Here is an 18,904-nt window from a genome sequence, read left to right on the forward strand (position 1 = left end):
GTTGTGGGAGCTGAGCTGAGCGTTGTAGGATTTTAGCAACATGCATCCCTGGCTTCCCAGCAGCACCCCTTCTTCCCATTTGTGACAATCAAAAATGTCCCCAGATATCACCAAATGTCCCCTGGGTGGGGGTAGGGGGGCACAGTCACCCCCTGTTGAGGACCACTGCCATAGGGGGACAGTGTCATGCAGATTTCTTTCCCCTGATGTTTTCTGTTATTCCAGACATATTCTTTTCTCACATACTTTGCATTTTTAATAGTTGGACCCAAGGGAAATTATCCTAAAGATAAATCTTATTCCAGGCAGTAATAAATGGAAATCACCCGTTGTTGACTGCTTACCAAGGTAATAGTGACTCTATCCTATTCCATCTAACAATAGAGAGACTTATAAAAATCAAAATAGATGCTCCAGTGTATGAGCTGATGGTCATATCACTCAGCTACTGTACATTAAGATCTGGCTGTCTTAAGAGAAACCACATTTTCTGTACTATACCTGCCCCAACTTCCCTGTCTATTTCGGTCAATTCTTCTGTTGTGTATTCTTTGATCAGGGGCATTCTGTTAACAGTGAAGTCAGAATTCTCCCATCAGAAATACCCACCTGTTGGAAGGAAGCCAATTTTGGGAAGTGAACCAAAAACTCTTAACGTACATATGTGTAGAGCTGTTATATCATAGTTAAGTTTTAATTTAAATTTCATGAAGAAGGCTGTTTTAAGGAAAGCCAAACACACCCAGTTGTGAGGTTAAGAGACTCCTGTTCAGTGAGGTGAAGCAAGGTGGCCCTGCTCCCAGGCCAGGTGTCCCTGTGGTGGGGATTTGGCTCTCCGATTCCTGTTCAGTTCAGTATTCCCACCGTATAGACACGTGCTAAGTGCACAAGTCATTAACCACTCGTGTCCATAGTGTGAGGTGCAGGTTGCTAACCCTATCTGTAATTACTCACTTGTGCTTTCTTGACTTTTACAAACCACATATGCAGAGCAGAAACAGTGCCGAAAAGCCAATTAAAGATTTTTCTTGAGGTCTTGAGGCTTTAAAGTGATAATCCAAAGACTGCTTAAAACAAGGCTGGTTTACTGTACCATCCTCTGCATGTTTCCTATTAACCACAACTTAGTAAACAAGAGCTAATTCTTAACAATACTTGGAAAGTGAATGTGGTTCTCTAAGCTGTCATTCGAAGAAATGTTGTCTTTATCGATGTTATTTATACTCCTCATACAGCCACGGAAGAGCAGGGTATGTTTCTAGAAAGCATTTCACTGAGAACACAGTCCCATTTCAGGCTTACTTTATGATGGCGAGAAGAGTATTCTGTGCTTGGGATTTTTTTTTAGTCACTTCCCAAAGGTCTGGGTTTTATGCGCTACACATAATCACTGTGATTTATTGAGCACCTACTGCATACTAGGCACTTTACACGTCAGCTTTGTGTGCTCTCAGAGCCCTGTGCATCTTTCATTGTGACACTTCTCGGTTCTAATCTCCACTGATTGTATGACTGATGAATGTGTGTCTTCCCCGTTAGACAGTCAGCCTCCATGTCAATGGATCTCTGTTGATTTTTGTTCCCCATTGTTGCCCTAACAGTTAGTACAGGACCTGGTGCATATTAAGTACAGGATAAATATTGCTCTGAAGGATGAGTGACTCCAGATGCAGAGTAGTGTGATTTTAGAGATGAGGAAATAGAAAGATGGAATGGTTGGGGGCTTGTTGAAACCTCACAGTTGGAAGAGTCGGGGATCAAATTCAAGTTTGGTCCAGTGGCAGCTCTCTGGCCACCACACCTGCCTTCTCAAACTTTAATGTGAATCACCTGGGGAGTTCTATGAACGTGCAAGTTCTTATTCAGTAGGTCCTAGAAGGACCCAAGAAGGTGCACTTCTAACAGGCTCCCAGGCAAAACCCCTGCTACTCTCCATAGAGCTGAGCTTTGTGTGCTGGAAGTCTGCACTACAGTTGCAGTGTAAAACATGATAACTTCCTTATCCGTTGGAGACATATGTCATTCTATCTGGAAGTCCTTGCCATAGGACAGAGTCTTTGCACCTATACTGGTCTCCTAAGGAAAAGGCCACAGGGATCAACTCTTGAGGAAATACACTGGCCCCTTCCATCACTTGGTTATCCATGGGTTGTGATCTTTGATGAGTCCAATGTTAATGATGCTGATGGGCCCTGTTGTCTCCATTAAAAGTCTCATACTCAGTACCAGGTGTTGTTTCTGTTCTCAAGATGTCCAGTACCCTCACTCTTCGCACTTACCATGGAAATGCCAAGGAGTAGCAACGCCCGTTGAAAGTTTCTTTGGATACTTAGTTGATGAAGGAGTCCTGTTGAGAATCTGGAGTCTCCAGACATCAGGTGGTCCCACCATCATCTCTGTAGCCATCCAGTGGCCCCAACACCCAGTGTGTGAAGAGAGGCTGCCAGCAACAACCCTGCCCAATCTACCCAAGCTCTCTGCTTCTTGTTGGCATGTCTGGGACAGTTGGCATGTCTGGGACTAAATATTTCCTCTGGTCAGGACTTCCTCCTTGCTCTTGAGAAATAAGTGAAGTTAACCTTTTCACTAGTTAGAATGGGCAGGAGCGGGGTGTGGTTCAAGGTCTAGGTGCTTATCTTAACCATTTGACACCACATGGGGAGCATATCTCCAAGAAGGGGCCCCTCAGCCAGAGCTATGATTACTTAGCACAGAGCTGCCTGTTGCCCAGTCCAGCTCTACTGTGTCACCAGCCTCTGACTGTTTCACAGTTTCTGAATTCAGCCCTTGATACCTGTAGGATGCTACCAGGGTTCTTGGCTGAGAAGAATAGAGACTCAGCCTTAAGTCATCTACACCAGATCTGTTCATAATCTTTGTGCATTCTAATTGTGTAGTATTAAAAAATTGAAGGGGTGCTTTGAAAAAGATGGGTTTTTAGCTCTATATTTTGAAAAACTCTTTCAGATACTCCTTCCTTTATAATATTTAGCTGTGCTAAATGGTTGCAAAGGGGTGGTTTAATGAGATGAGGACTTACAAGGTAAGGGCGTCACTGTATTATTGAAATCATAGTGAAAGTAAATTGGCAGATGCCTGTAGTTCATCCTGAAGTCACTCATTGAAGAGCTTGCTTTATTTCTCTTTGCGTAGCCAGACAGGCCACAGGAATTACAGGTGATAAGTGAGGAATATGCTACCAATGGAATTTTCTTAAAGCACACAATGTTTTCGTCACATCTTTTCTATCTTATGACAATTAGGGTCTCCCTCTTTCGTATTTATTTTTCATTTGCTTGACAGTGTTACTAATTTTAATCTCTGTAAATTATATGCTTCTGGATTAATCAGCTTCTCAAAAGTAGTAATTAAAGTGTACAGATGTGTCCAGCCACAAAAAAGAAAAGACAGCTTACCTCTCACTTTTATATATGTCTGATTCCCATTTTGTAATGCCTTAGCATCATGGTCATTGTTCCCATTAAAAAAAAAAAATACTGTATTTTGTGAAATGATACAATCTATGAGGCATTTCCCATTATGAAGACACCATGTCTTTAAATTATAGCAATTTCTTAAGATTTTAAGGCAAAATGGGCTCTTAGAAGTGTGATTAATAGCAGGGAATGAGGCTAATGCTGGGTCGTCAGTGGCACTCCATTACAAAAAAGGTTGGGCTAATAAAAGCATCCATCTTTTTGACCAATAAAGCATTTGAATGATATGCTTATAGTTTTTATCATATAGTAGTTACTTGGTAATGAATAAACTCTGAACTTGCACCGAAGAAAGGCAGCTCTGCTTAAGTGGTTGTTGCACTTGTGTTTGATGGTGTGAGAAAAGGCAGTCCTGTGAGGGAGGCTTATGTTAGAGCTGCCAGTTGGATTTTTAGGTTGTCTCCTACAAGCATACTCCCCATGGCCCAGGAGTCCCATTCAGTTTAGCGGCCAAAGGAGAGAGTCTAGCCAGTTGATTCTTTCTCTAGCAGTGTTAAGTGTATGCAGTAGGCTCTCTATAAATGCTTTGTGAGTTGCCTTGTTAGGAGTACCTTGGTTAGGTGTCAAGGATGTAGCCTGGTCCCCACGTGGGTATCTTAAGTCTCCTGCAGCTCAGTGCCCCAAGATGTAAGCTTGTACCACTTACTGGTGTGTTGGAAGAGGATTTTTAGATGGTTCATAAATCATTCACCAATTCTCATTATTGTGATTTGATGTTGAAGCAATTCCACTTTCAGTCTGTTTTAATCCTTCTGCTAAAGCCAAGGAGAAAGTCTCCGTTTGGCACTAGTATGTCTTTAATCTCTCTCTTCCCCTTGTAAGCTCATTATTGAACAAAGAAAGAACATGGCTCCCACTCAGAGCCTTTGTGGACAACAGGCTCCAGCTAGAATGTAAGAACATTGGCTGGGTTGTGTTACATTTATTAGAAAGTCTTTCTCTCCTGCAAAGGGTTCCATACTGGCTTTCTATTTCACAGAGTGGTAAGAAATTTTCCCTGCAGTAGATTTATGTTTGTCAAAAGTGAATACATTTTAAAAATTACACTGGAGATGTAGATGAAGATGGGAAAAAGGAAGTAGAAGTGAATGCTTGAGGCTTGGAAACTGGCTCCAGGGGCCACTCAGATGGCATGACCATTCTAAGAATCACCGGATTTGTAAGATGTTCATCCCAGAGAAGAGTTGTAGAAAAAAAAAAATCAGTCCTTTCTAACCTTGGGTTTTCCCAGAGCTTCCTCTGGACTATTTTCAGTTTTTAAAATAGTTTATCAAAGAGATTATATGAAAGACTCCTTAATGAAATGCATTCTCTCTTCCTCTTTCATTAATTTTTTTTTTTTTTTTTTTTTTTTAGTAAATAAAGCTTCACACATTTGGGGTCTATGGGGAACAAAATAAATAAACTCGACATATGCAGGTCATAGTAAAAGTGGACTGGGACAGGTCTACCACCATACCTGGGGTCAAGGGAAGAGGCACGTTATTTATCCTACTCACAGTAAGGAATCAGTAGAATCGTCTAGGAGTACAAGTGAGCCCCCATTTGGGTAGTGATTATGTGCCTTAGGATAGCATGGCTTAGAAAACTCCTGTGCTTAGTGATTGGCCTTTACCAAGGGAAATGGTTACAACTCTTTGGATTATCTTTTACAATTGTATTGTAAACTCTGTTTATAATCCTTTACCATTAATCTACTTCATCCAGGCTTTTAGGAATACAAATAAAAATGAAGGTCAGGAGAACTCCCGGGAAAAAATTAGAAGTGTGGATAGTAGGTAATCAGCATTTTCCAGTGAAGATGGGGAACAGGGATGGGAGGACACAGCATTATGACGTTACTTCTTCATTTTTCCCTCTCTTGAGTTCCGCTGAGACATGGGATAAGGCACTTCCCTTCCCTGTCTCCTAGTCATCTTGGTCACTTGCGCTTGCATAGAGTCGTGAGCTTGGAATTTGAGAACGTTCTGTTCCCAGAGTATTTGAGGAAGAGTCTCTGTGTTAGTTGTTCCAGCCACCAGACTTGCATCATCATTCAGAGTTGAGCAAGACCGGGTTTCCTTCTCTAGGGCAGTGGAACAGCCTGAGCCCTAGAGGGCTTTCTAGGGCAGAAAAGGGAGCCCTCTCCACGTCCCTTCCCCGTGTGCATAAGGCAGTAACAGGTCCACAAGCCTGAGAAGTTCCCTCCTCCTCGGGCACTGAACCCTCAGTGGAAATTTCTTCTCCAGACATTGAGGCCTTAGGGGCTTGTGTTGGTTTGGGAAAAGGAGACTGTCAGCAGAGAGGGACTTAGGAAACAAACCACAGCACAACAAAACAAAAACACAAGAGAAAGTGCTCTGTTACTTAGTGACTTTAGGGTTGTAGGAGGAATAAGATTATTGAAGCAGGAGGTGGAAACGAGCTGGAGAAGTTTAGACGTTTCCAGTGGAACTGAGGGTGAGGATCAGGGCTGGCAGGGATGACCAGTAAACATTTTGTTGCAATTTTTAGACAGAGCTGGAAGTTCCAATAATTTGATTGTTACTAATGTCATTGCCAGAATCCTCCCAGGTGTATCTTTAGTTTTGTCTAATTTCATCTTCTTATTTTCGAATTCTGCTTTGGATATCCAGCAGTGTTTTGCTGTGCTTTGTGCTGACATAAAGCTGAAATTTTAAAAAATTAATTAACCGATTGTGAATGTAAGATATAGAGAAATTACAAACTGTTTCTCTGTATGCTTTTGCTAATAAAATTTTAAGTAATGGAGGGATGTTATTCACATGTATCAAAATTAAGTAGTTTATTAATGTTAAAATATCTGCTAAATACGATTCAAACTATTGTTTTAATTGCAAATTGTATACCTAAATATAGTCTCTCTGATACAGCATGATAACTTTCTTATGATATACAACATGCTGTTTTACATGTCAGTACAGGTGAAACAAATTTTTGAAGATAAAACTTTTCTTTGATTTTGTTAGTGGACACATTAAGTTTATCCATTCTTGGCTTTGAAGACCTAAGATTTCTTTGATAAGCTGACAACATGAACTCTTGAGTCTTTATATGTAATACCAACTTATGAATTTATTATACAATCTTTTTTAAGGGCAGAATCATCACTTGCTATAGTTTTGATTTTTGTGGAATGGGCAAGAATGCTGCAAATCTATTTGTCTGCAGATTCAGTGTGCTTAAGGGTATCTTGGAACAAGAAACTTGGGGAGAGAGGAGCATCAGGGTTTTCTTCTGGATAAAACATTCAAGATCAGAATCGGTGTTTGACCCATGTATTCTACTGATAAAAGAAGATGAGCCCAGGAAATGAATGCATGGTTACTCAAGCATGAAAATATTACAGACTTTTAAGGCTGTTACCAGATCCAACCGATAGTCACTTAAACCATGTCGATGCATTATTTTTATCTATAAGCCAAGAAGCAAAACGGTGTTGACTGAACTCTTGTTTGCTTCATTTAGGGCAAGGGGAGCTCTTTTTCTTAAAGGGGTCCATGCTTTTTTTGGTATGTTTTATTTCTAAATACTGTCACCAGTAAAGAGTTAACCGGATTTCACTTGATTTGCTCTGGCTTATATGATCATGAGTAATGCGAGGTTGGTAACGGCAAATTGTTGTTTATAAGCAAACATGGCATTGTGCAAACAAGCAGGCCTGGTTTCCAACTGGTTTGATTTCATGGTGGTCAGCAGCTGATCTATGTAACATACAACCTTTCTGCCTCTCTAAATGTCAGAAGAATGACTGTTTGTTTATCTTGCCGTCTTTGCAGCTGTTTACTCTGTAATGCATTTACCTCGACCTTGATTCCCGAAGAGTGGCCCCTCTCTCCACCCCAGTTCTGTTTACATTAGTCCTGCCCCTGGTGTCACCTATGAAATCTGTTGATTATTCCACCTGGTTAATGTTAAATTGCTCTTGTAAGATGATGTGTTTGTTCATAAACACAAATGCTGGGCCCCTTGTTTACTGTACCCATGGCAGCAATCGTTATTAAACAAATACTGCTTTGTTTGCGGGTGTGAGCAGCAGTTTATCCTGCAAGGTCTGTCTTTAAAAACACACACACATACATACACATATTTTAAAAAAAAAACCTTAAATGCTAGAATTTTGATAAAGAAAGAAAAAGGGGAACTTGTCCCTGGAATGTGGTTGAAACAGACTTAGGTTTGCTTTTCTTATCTTTTGCTTGGATGAAGGGGCTGGAGAGATTAGCGAGTTGTTTGGTTTTTCTAAGAGATTTCCTTAGTGTAATGATATCTATGCAGTTGTTTGCTTTTTGCAGAAGGGAGAGAGCTCTCCTGAAAGGCCACTAGCTCAGTAATAGAACATCAGATGGCTAGAAAACTCTTTGTGGAACAAACAAGGACTTAGAAGGTCTAGGAGAAAAAGTCTAGTGCTATGAACAAGGCAGTCACCTTCGAAAGGTACAGTCCTTGGATTTTGTATTGTGTATGTGTGTTGTGTGTTGTCCTGTGGGCTCCAGATGGATCCTCTGTGATGCATGTACTCTATCAAGTTTGAAAAAGGAAGATTAACTTTTAGTTTAATATGTTCTGAATAATTCCTCTGTGATACAGAGACACCCTAACTTAGAGGAAAGCATGCAATTAATATACAGTAATAGATTTTAAAAGCTAGTATTTTTATTCTTTTCTGTTACACATACTTGTCTCATTTTAAAAAAACACTCCTGCATTGTATCATTTCTCATTACGTAAAGCAGACCTTGTATCTCTTTATTCAGCTTGGGGGTAGGTGTGTGTGTGTGTGTGTGTGTGTGTGTGTGTGACTGTTGTTCCTGGGACACTGGCAACCACATTAGATAAGACCCAACAGAAGCCTGTCTTTTGTCGTGTTTTGCAAACAGCAGAGCAAACTCAGCTCACATCATCTTTGTTTTTTGTTTTTTAAACTGTTGTTTGTTGCTGCTTCTGAGTTTGCCTTGTGTTTCAACACTGGGCGGGGCTTGCTAGCGTTTCCTGTAAATTATAAGGATACACCACAGACTGGAATGAGGTGGAGGCTGAGGGGGGTGGTCATGACCTTCAACAAATGGTGGTCTTTTATATCAGAAAAAGCCTGCTAATCTGTCTGTAAGAGAAACTTGGGGGTGGGGGCAGAAGGGAGTACATATATGCATATTGGAGTTTTTGAAGGATAAAGTTAAATGATTGTCCCTTTCACACAACAGAGAAATGTACGGAACAGACTTCCGATGGCCTGCATTCATGAAGTTGCTGTGATGCTGTGAACTTATTGTTCACTTTGGCCACCAGAGCAGTTTGGGGCTGGAGGCAAAAAGGGAGACACGTGAAGTGTGTCATTGAACATGCTGGTCATTAATCCCTGTTAGGAATCTGGCCCTATGTATATTGAATTCTATAAAATATAGAAATGGGGGGAAAAAAAAGTCTGAACTGGTTGTTGGTCACTTTATTCTACTAGGTGCATTGTGAGAATTCAGCTGTTTGAATGTTCAAATCATGAAAGTCCAACAGGCTTTGTTGTTTCTCAAACTTAAAATCCGTTTTGTTCTGGAAAAATGCATTTTAATTACATTCCCTGGAACACCTGGCCCCGCCATCCCTGAAGCTTCAGAGGCTTCCTTGTGGCAAAGCAAACAGCCCAGAACTGGATTGGCAAAGCTGCTTTTTGGTCTCTGTTTAATTATTTGAGCTCATCTATATTAATATGCCAGGGAGTGGGTCTGTATACTCCTTTGCATTTGTTTCCTAGAGCAGCTTCTTTCTAGCTTCCATCGTTTGCCCCCAATTGCCATGATTACAGCACTTAAACCCTGATCTTCGGGAGGGAGGGAACACAAAGCCAATGATCACCGAAGTTCTAAAAATATGTATTAGACATCTGGAATGTTTTAAGAGGTGGGATGGTTGTTACCTGCACTCACTGGTGTCTTATAAAGATTACAGTGTCCCAGAAACTTTGGTTACCACAGGTCGCGAGAGGGAGGCAGCTCCGGTTTCTCTGAGCAGCTATGTGTCCCTGGAATTCAGAATTGCTTTTCCTTGAAAATGTGAAGTCTCCGGTCTAAACGTTGAAAGCCTGGTGGAAAAGGGAAACCATCTTTTTGTTAAGAACATAATTTTATTACCACCCTATTCTCTCTCCTCTGAGTCAGGAATTATGGGGAAAATTAAACGTCCTGTTATTTACCATCCTTCAGTCCCTCTGAGTTGTCCGTATAGGTAATAAATGTTCACCATGGCTTTTGGTAGAGTTTTCCGTTGGTTGATGATCTTTGCATTTTCAGCCACTGGAACAGTCATACTTCTGTGAAGATGTAAAATGATTTTATGGCTCAAGTTCTCTTCTGAGTTTCAGAACTCCAGAATGGTTAGTCATTCCAAAGAAGTACAGGAAATAGAGTATTTTAAAAGTAGGAACATAAAAGGTGGTGACTACAAGCCCTTGATCTCATTTGATTGAGAGGTTGGACTTGGAGTTTTCTCTTGTGTAATCATTTAGTTAAAAATTCAGCAATTATGTATTAAATTCCTGTTATGTGCAAGGCGTGTCTGAAAGTCAAGTTGGAGACAAAGTGATTTTTTGTTTTTAATTCTTATTAAACCAGTGGAGGTGGAGAGATGCAGAAGGAAATCATTAAAATCTGAATGCCTTTTCTTCCTTTTAATTGATAAATATAAAGTGCTTCTGGTTTAATAGATAAATACAAACTAGTTCCTATTTCTTTTTTTGTCCTTCTTTGAACTCAAAAGGTAAGAGAGTTAATGTTATTGCATGATTAATTATTACATTATTAACAGTGAACATAATTTTCCTCTCAAACTTCCCACCAACTGAGGATGCCTTGCTTCAGTGAGTCCCCGAGTTACAGATTCTGGCCCTTTTCGATGCAGCCACACTGTGGCGTGTACCCATTCTGGCACCAAGCCCTGCATTTCCTGCATTCTTGAAGGCCAGAGAGAGGAGTAGTTCCTTTTACACACAAATGCCAGTGCTTTCTAGAAGGGGAGCTCCTGGGGCTTATTTGTTTCTCCTTCCGTGCGAGGCCCAGCCTGTGACCTGCGTGATAGTCTCAGTCTATATGAACCTAAGATGTGTGCAGATTCCAGTTTTGCCCTGATCTCTCATATGACTCAATAAGTGGCCACTTTTTTTAAGATGCATTTGACCATTTCATTGCTCCTGAACTTCTTCCTTAAGTGCTAAATGAAATTCCAGATTTTTAAAGATAGGTCTAGACATCTCCAGTGCACGATTAAGTTGATAATACATAAATCATTTTTAACAACAGGTAATATGCATAATTTATGGTGTTACACTGCTATCTTTTTGATATTTATGATGGATAATGCTCAGTTTTTGCCCTCATATTACTGCTTTAAATTATACCACAAGAAAATTAATGAGAAAGTAGATTTATGGGTTTCATTTGTTTGTCAATTCGGAAATTAATTGGGTGTTAATTTTAGCCGTCCCTCATCAGACCAGGACTTTAGTCTGTGTGCATTACTTTGTATTCATTGTGACTTACTTCCCATTTACTGTGGGTCACTAGCTTTGCATACATTAAAATAGCCCTCCGGCTCATTCCCTTGATTACTTTTTGAACTGCCATGCATTAGAAAATTTACGCCTTTCTGTTATAATTATGAAAATTTGGTATTGGAAGATGGTGCATTCTTAACACAGTTTCAATCCCCTGACTTCCCTTCTTAAACTTGGTTCTGGGATGTTCTTTCCAAGAAATGGGACTCCTGCTGGTGGGGGCAGTGGATGGACAGACAGTGGTGTCTGGAGGGTTCATTGGCAGTTTGTGGAAGTGATCTCTGACGAGCAAGTAATCAGCTATGGTCGCTGTGCTTCTCCTGTTTTGTTCTTCCCCTCCCCTTCTTCTGTCTTGAAGAGTACTCTAGGAGACCCCTGCTTGTAGACAGTCATTCAGTATCTTGGGCCAGCTGTGGCCCCTCCATCACGCTCTTTCTTCACCTGCTTCCTTAACCCCCTACATTTCACTTGGAATCCCCTCCACCAGCCCTTCATGTCCTTACTGCCACCTGCTCTAGTAGCACGCGTCTTGCCGGGTAAAGGGTGGTCAATTGAAAGGCATGTGCCACGCTTTAGGAAACGTAGAGCCTTCTACCGAGAGGCTCTGTCTTCCATCTGGAAGCTTTCTGTGGCTTAGTTTCCTAATCTGAATGAGAGTAACACCCAAGAAAGGAATTAAGTCCCAGGTGGCTTAGTATCCCAGGCCACCCCACTGAACTATTATAAGGGATGGGGGGGGTTCCCTTAGCTATATCCTGCTCCTTAAAACTCCGTTGTGTGCATCGTGTTGCCAGGTACATCTTTTGCGCATTTAAAGGGAACCAGTTCATTTACCTAATAAGACCGAGAAGTACATGTTGGCTTTATATCTTAATACAGGCAAGTTTTTCTTCTTTCCTGAACTACATGAACCTGATGGTTAAAGATTTTGAATCTTCACCATGAAACATGAGTATTTTAAAGAGTACTTCTTTTAGAACTAGAGCTAGCCCGACTCCACCCCTCATTCTTGACCCATCCACAAACCCTGCATGGAGTATGACCAACGGTGGAGTCAGAGCCACGCGATCAAGATTTCTAAACTACAGACATCCCCTCGCTTTGCCTTATTAAGCTTCATGGATACTATGTTTTTTCTTTCTTTCTTTTTTTTTAAAATAAATTGAAGGTTTGTGGCAACCTTGGGTGGAGCAAGTCTGTCAGCCCCATTTTTTCCAGCAGCATTTACTCAGTTTGTGTCTCTCTGTCACATTTTGGTAATTTTCACCATATTTCAAACTTTTTAATTATCATTATATTTGTTAGAGTGATCAGTGATCTTTGACATGACTATAGCAAAAAAGATTATGACTTCCTAAAAGCTCAGGTGGTAGTTAGCATCTTTTAGCAATAAAGTCTTTTTTAATTAAGATATGTACCTTGTTTTTCAGACATAATGCTGTTACACACTCAGTAGACGACAGCATGGTGTAAACCTAACTTTGATATGCACTGGGAAACCAAAGAAACTGACTCACTTTATTGCAATATTTGCTTTATCATGGTGGGCTGGAACCAAACCTGCATGTCTCTGAGGGATGTCTGTGTAGAAATTCACACAGTCTCTCCATTCTTAGAGTTGTCCTCTTTCTCTGCCCTCCTGTCCTCCCTTCTTTCTTTCCTCCCTCACTTCTTTCCTTCCATCTTTCCATCCTTTTTTTTTTTCTCAGAGCTTCTGTTATCTCCTCAAGAAGCATGCCACTTTCCTTCTTTCCTTACACATGGATGAACGATGAGAAAGAGGGTTTTTCTTTTCTGGAAGAGGGTGGAGCGGGAGGACCCTGTCATCACTCTAATCATTTTCCTAAAAAGTGATTTCACCATTAACTTTTCTTCTCCTCTCCCCACAGAAGGAGAAATATATTTTACAAAACTATGTTTGGTTTAATTTACACATCCTTTCATGAACAGACCAAGTTCTTTAAGGGCATTTATTCTGCTTCATATAAATAATTGATCAGCCAAGTTAATTTACTTCTGCCTGACTTGGTCAACCTTAATTAACTGCCCTGGAATTAAGACTGAACTTTCTGTTAGCTTAAAATCTTTCACAAGCATGATAACAAGGGCTTTATTTTCCTTAAATTTTCAGCATCAACACTGTAACCAAGGAAATAATCATAATAATAAAGCATTGCTTTAATTTACTATAAATACATTGGCCTGGCCATTATGAATTTTCCAGAATACTTACAGAGAGCAGCTCTGTTGGCAACGACAATAAATAAGCATGCTAAACTCAGTTCTTATCCTTCCTACAAGTCCCTCCAGCACAGAGATCGATCTTTTGAAATCAGTAGCTCTGTCATGTTTCCAAGCAAGATGAGAAGCGGGCCATTTTGGCTTCCTTAAGCTTTCCGACATCTGTGTGACTGTAGCATCAGCTTTTGTACGGTTGTGTTGAATGGATCGTATGTGATTTAAACATGCCCCGCGCCTTCGGAGAAGCTCCTTTCAGAGGAAGGTTTGGCTTTGTTTCTGGAGGAAGGACTTGTTAGTGTGTATGGCGTGGCCATGCCCTCCAGGTGCCATGCCTTTCACATTGAGGCACTTGGCTGATTGTGCCTCATTTCTTGTTTTTAGTTTGTTATGGAACAAAGTGGTTCATTGGCTCCAGGGAGTCCCAGAGGGAAGCGGAGTTACACACACTGGGCGCCTGAGACAGCACCCAAGAAAAGAGGGCGCAGCCTTCTAAGTTAGAGAACACAGATGCCCCTCCCGTGACTTGATTTAGACGACGTTAAAATTGTAAAGCTCAGTAGAAAAAGACACATATAGTTGTTGGCTGAAGAATGTTGACACTTTCATCTTTGTATTTTAGATGCTTTTCCTGGTCCCCTGGCCACCCCCTGATGTCTTTTTAGGTTTTTACTTCTTTGTTTTCCCCCCTTGGTTTAGGAATTCACCACCTAGCACAGGACTTTGCAAACTGGAAATTCTTTTGTCATTTATTGAATGGTGAAGTTCACGTCTGCCACGGGGAATGATTCTGACTGCATCTGTTCCTTAACCTCTGGGATTTAGTTTTCTTATCTGTAAAATGGGACTAGCATTTCCTGCCTTTTCTCCCTCAGAGAATTCTCCTGAGTTTGCAGAGGACATCAGAGGGCTTTGTAGTTTGTGCAGTGAGATGCAGATAGAAAGGCTTATTAAATGGCTTGGAACATTCTGTAGAAAGAAAAACCGCCAGCCCGGATATTGTTAGAAAGGTTCTTAGACATCGACACTCCTCATTTTTCACATGTGCTTTTCAAAAACCTGTTTTCTCCTGATTGGCGTGGGAGATGATGGGAAAATTTAAATCTTCCAACCGACATACTACTGTTAGCACTTGACTAATTAAGGACATCCTCGGACCAAAATAATCTTTTATGCAATTTTGGTCCCAAAGCCCGCACTCTCACAAACCTGGTTCCCAAGCCAAGCTGCTTGGCTCCATGCCTGCAAAACTTGTACTGGAGGACTTGGCAGTCTTCTTTGGAACTGCAGGGAGCAAAACCTTCTCATCAAATCGGGTGTTGGGGATTGTTGTTAACTCCACCCACCATGATAGTGTCAAACCCAGGACACAGGAGCGGGGCTGGTCTCTTAGACACCTGTCTGCAGGTCTGGGATCGTCAAGGTCACATGGCTGGAAAGCAGCGTTCTGCCTGCAGCTCTGCTCCCCGAGGACAGGGTATTTGGCTCAATAACGCCCCATTCTGAGGGCAGGTATAGAGTTTAGGTCTAGACAATGTTTTTGTTTCTGCGGGGTGGAAAATCCCTGATGTGGGAAGGCTTTCCAGAAGGTTAAAACAATTTTTTTTCTTTTCTGTTTAAAAATACTTGTGATATAGCCTAAGAATTAAATAAGTTTCCTTGCTAAGCACTCGAAGACAATTGTTCTCTCCCTTAAATATCTAAACACTGTTTTTTCCTTAGCTTTGGTATAGATGGGCAAGTTTTTAGAAGACAAACTAAAACATTGGGGGGAAAGTACCTACATTTCACAAACTGATTTTTTTTTTTTTTTTTTTTGGTTGGGAACTGGGTACTTGCATTGCCTTATTCTGGCATCTTAGAGAAAGTTTTAGTTTTTTGGTAAATTTTTTAGCCTGCAGAAGTAAGGCTATGAATGCAATTTTTAAAGGGCTGTAATTACTGGAATATGTGGTTGAAAGAGATGAGAGTGAATCAGCTGTTGTGTCTGAGTTTGTTTCCCACCTGTTAACCAAAAATGCCATTCTTAGTCCAATTCAGAATTGAATTAACTTTAAAAAATATGTCTTCTGGGTTTATGAAGTTTGTAGTTAAGTTGGATCACACTATGCACTGAAAGCAAATAAAGACAAGAGGTATTTTGCTATTAATTTTTCCATTTTGTGTGTGTAAGCTTCTAGAAAAGAGACTTCTAATTTCTAACAAGAGGGCAACCTCTTCCAAAGATGCCCCATGTGTTTAAATTTCCCTTTTGTCACATATTTCATGTGTTGGGGGAGAAATCTGTAGTACTGGTTGTACATGTGTCTTTCTACGATTCAGATCAATTTGTGTAAAAGTGTTCCTCCCTTTTATCTAGGATTGGTATTTCACATTTCTGTCTTAATTATTCAGGCATTTCTCAGCTCTGATGTTTGGACTGTCATCTTCTTTTGGTGACTGTTGTTTCCTAGCCCATGACCTTGGAGTGTGACCCTGGCATTTTCACTGTTTGGCCCCCACTGCACCTCCACTTTAAGAAAACACATAGTTAAGGACTCTGACATCAGAATGAACTTGTTCACATCCTGATTCCACCATTAGTCGCTGTGATATGCTGGGCAAGTTAAAATAAGTCTCACAGAGGCTTAGTCTTCTCATCTGTCTGCTGGGGCTAGGAATTGTCATGAGACCTAAGTTGAACGTAAATCCCCTGTAGTAGGGCCTGGCATGACACTGGTGATCAGTAGATGGTAGCGATTGATATTAGCAAGTATTATCTGTCTTCTGTCTTAATTGGACATCTTTACTGAGAGCTGAATTGGCTCCCAGGGGTAATGGTTTTTTTGTACCTAGGGTTTAACAAGGACAGTGAAATGTATTTACACGTAGGCCATATTCTCTAGTGACTTGTCTTGGACTGCGGTAGTTCCCCCCTTATCCGCAGCTTCCATCTCTGAGGTTCGTTACCTGTGGTCTGAAAATATTAAATGGAAAGTTCCAGAAATAAATGGTTCATAAGTTTGAACTTCCACACCATTCTCAGTGTGATGAAATCTCCCACTGTCCTGCTCCAACCCACCTGGGATGGGAGTCATCCCTTTGTCCAGAATTTCCCACCCATTTGTCACCTAGTAGCCATCTCAGTTGTGTCCTGGTATCTCTGTGCTTGTGTTCAAGTAACATCGGTTTCACTTAATAATGGCCCCAAAGTGCAAGACTAGGGATGTGCCAAAGAGAAGCCATCAAGTGCTTCCTGTGAGTGAAAAGGGAAAAGTTCTCAACTGAATAAGGAAAGAAAAAAAAATCATATGGTAAAGTTGCTAAGATCCATGGTAAGAACACATCTTCTATCCATGAAATGGTGAAGGGGAAAAAAGAAATCCGTGCTAGTTTTGCCGTCGTACCTCCCACTGCAAAAGTTATGGCCACAGTGCATGATAAGTGCTTGTTTAAGATGGAAAAGGCATTATTGTGTACAAAGTATTTTGAGAGAGAGACCACATTAATGTGACTTTCATTACAGTGTATTGTTATAACTGTTCTCTTTTCTTGTTAGTTGTTGTTGTTAATCTCTTGCTGTCCTTTATGTATAAATTAAACTTTATCATAGGTATATATGTGTAGGAAAATACATATCGGGGTTGGTCCTGTGTGTGGTTTCAGGCATCCACTGAGGGTCTTGGAACATATCCCCCATGGATAAGGGGGGATGCATCTGTGTGTGTGTGTGTGTGTGTTTATGTTTATCTATCTGTCTGTCTGTCTGTCTGTGTGTCTATGTATCTATGTATCTACCTACCTACCTACCTATCTGTTTTTTTTTTTTTAATTTGAAGTTTAGTACTTTCAAATTCTGAACTTTTCTTTGGTCTGCCTAAGCAAAATAAACAAAAGGAAGCTCAGACCTTTCAGGCCTTAAACCGTACTAGAGGTTAGCAAGCCAGCGTGAGAAACACCTGATTTAAGGGGGGAGGTAATTAGGTTTACTTATTTTTATTTTATTTTTGGAGGAAGTACTGGGGATTGAACTCAGGACCTTGTGTATGCTAAGTATGTACTCTACCACTTGAGCTATACCCTCCCCCTCAAGAAACACCTAATTTTGAATGGGACTTCTCAGGACAGTTTTAACCATAAGACAAAGATCAGAGTCAATTTATTTAGCTTCTGAAAATGGGGACTTTTTTCCTTCTCTCTTAAAATTGGCCTGTCTTATTGGAATGGCCAGTTTTGAAGAGTTTCACTACCTGAATGATTCCAAGGGGTATGAATCTTTAAAATGCTTTTTGGGTTTTGACTGTAAGAGTTTTCAGCACGGATTACCTCAGGGGGCCTTCTGGTAATGTGTGTCATCTCCTGATAGACTAAATTGGGAGAATATTTCTCTAAGAGTGTAACCTTCTACATAGAGCCTGCGTGTACTAAAATTTAATGTTATACCTGACATACTGTGTAGAATGACTTACCGGTTTCTGAGCAAAACATCCAGATAGAATCAAAGAAATTTAACCATAAATTCTAGGTTCACATGTAATCACTTGTTTTTTCTAAGGGGGAAAAGATAGCATAAGAATGATACTCAGAAAAGTTAAATTTGGACCAGCAGTTCCATGCTCAAAAATGAGACGATGGGACCACTAAATGAGGGATACATTGAGTGAAAGAAAATGACAACTGTTTACAGAATTTGGCAACATTTAGGGCAGGGCCCTTCTCCTTGTACGCAACAACTGTGTTAACAGCTGCTTTTTTCTTTCTCCCCCCCGCCCCCGCCCTCCTGAAAAATCCTTTTATCAGGTTTTTGAGTCATGATGCAAGAATCTGGGACTGAGACAAAAAGTAACGGTTCAGCCATCCAGAATGGGTCCAGCAGCGGCAACCACTTACTAGAGTGTGGTGGTCTGCGGGAAGGGCGGTCCAACGGAGAGACGCCGGCCGTGGACGTCGGGGCGGCCGATCTCGCCCACGTGCAGCAGCAGCAGCAGGTACCGTGCACCGGCGTCGGGCCGCGGAGGGGGGGGCGCGGGCGAGTCCTGCCGGGGAGTGTGCTACCAGCTGTACTCACCCGGCGGTCTGTCTGACTGTTAGCAGCATCTTTTAAGCCACTCAGTGCGCTGGGGTCCTGGTGGTTGGCTTTGAGAGACTTGATTCTCCAGCCCTTGGGAGCTCAGTCCAGGAAGCCCCCTCCTTCTTGGTGAATGGTAGTTGAGAATGAGATTGGGTGGACTTCTGGCCCCTTCCTTCCCGCCCCACCTGTGTCAGCCTCACGTGTAACTACTTGCAATCAAGTGAATCTTTGGGGATAGGGTTTCCAATGCTTGAATCAAATAAATTAAGAAATAAACAGGCTTTTTAAGCCTCATGATGAAGGAAACAAAATAAGGGATTGAGTAGACAAGAGAAATAAGGGCTATAAGAGAGAAAAGTAGGTAAAAAAGGAAAGTAGAAATAAATAGAAATACCCAACCAGAATTGGGTAAAAAGAAACAACGAGACATCAGTAACACGAGCATCAGTGGGGGTTGCATTGGATCTATGGATTGTTTTGGGTAGTGTGGCCATTTTCATGGTGTTGGTTCTTCCAGTCCAAGAGCACAAGAAATCTTTCCATTTCTTTCTGTCCTTTTGGTTTTCATAGTATAGG

The 18,904-nt window shown here is 41.1% G+C and overlaps 1 protein-coding gene across 8 annotated transcripts in view; it reads left to right on the forward strand.

Annotated features, from left to right (window-relative positions):
- The window catches only part of FOXP1 (forkhead box P1), a 549,916-nt gene that overhangs the window by 305,149 nt on the left and 225,863 nt on the right, over positions 1–18,904 (forward strand). For all 8 annotated transcript variants that reach the window (XM_074344467.1, XM_010970600.3, XM_074344464.1 and 5 more), the window contains one exon: positions 18,058–18,245. In XM_074344467.1, coding sequence (XP_074200568.1) covers positions 18,069–18,245 — 177 coding nt within the window. In that variant the 5' untranslated portion in view covers positions 18,058–18,068. The remainder of the gene's footprint in view (positions 1–18,057; positions 18,246–18,904) is intronic.

The sequence above is a fragment of the Camelus bactrianus genome, chromosome 17, assembly GCF_048773025.1.
Source record: "Camelus bactrianus isolate YW-2024 breed Bactrian camel chromosome 17, ASM4877302v1, whole genome shotgun sequence".
Lineage (NCBI taxonomy): Eukaryota > Metazoa > Chordata > Mammalia > Artiodactyla > Camelidae > Camelus > Camelus bactrianus.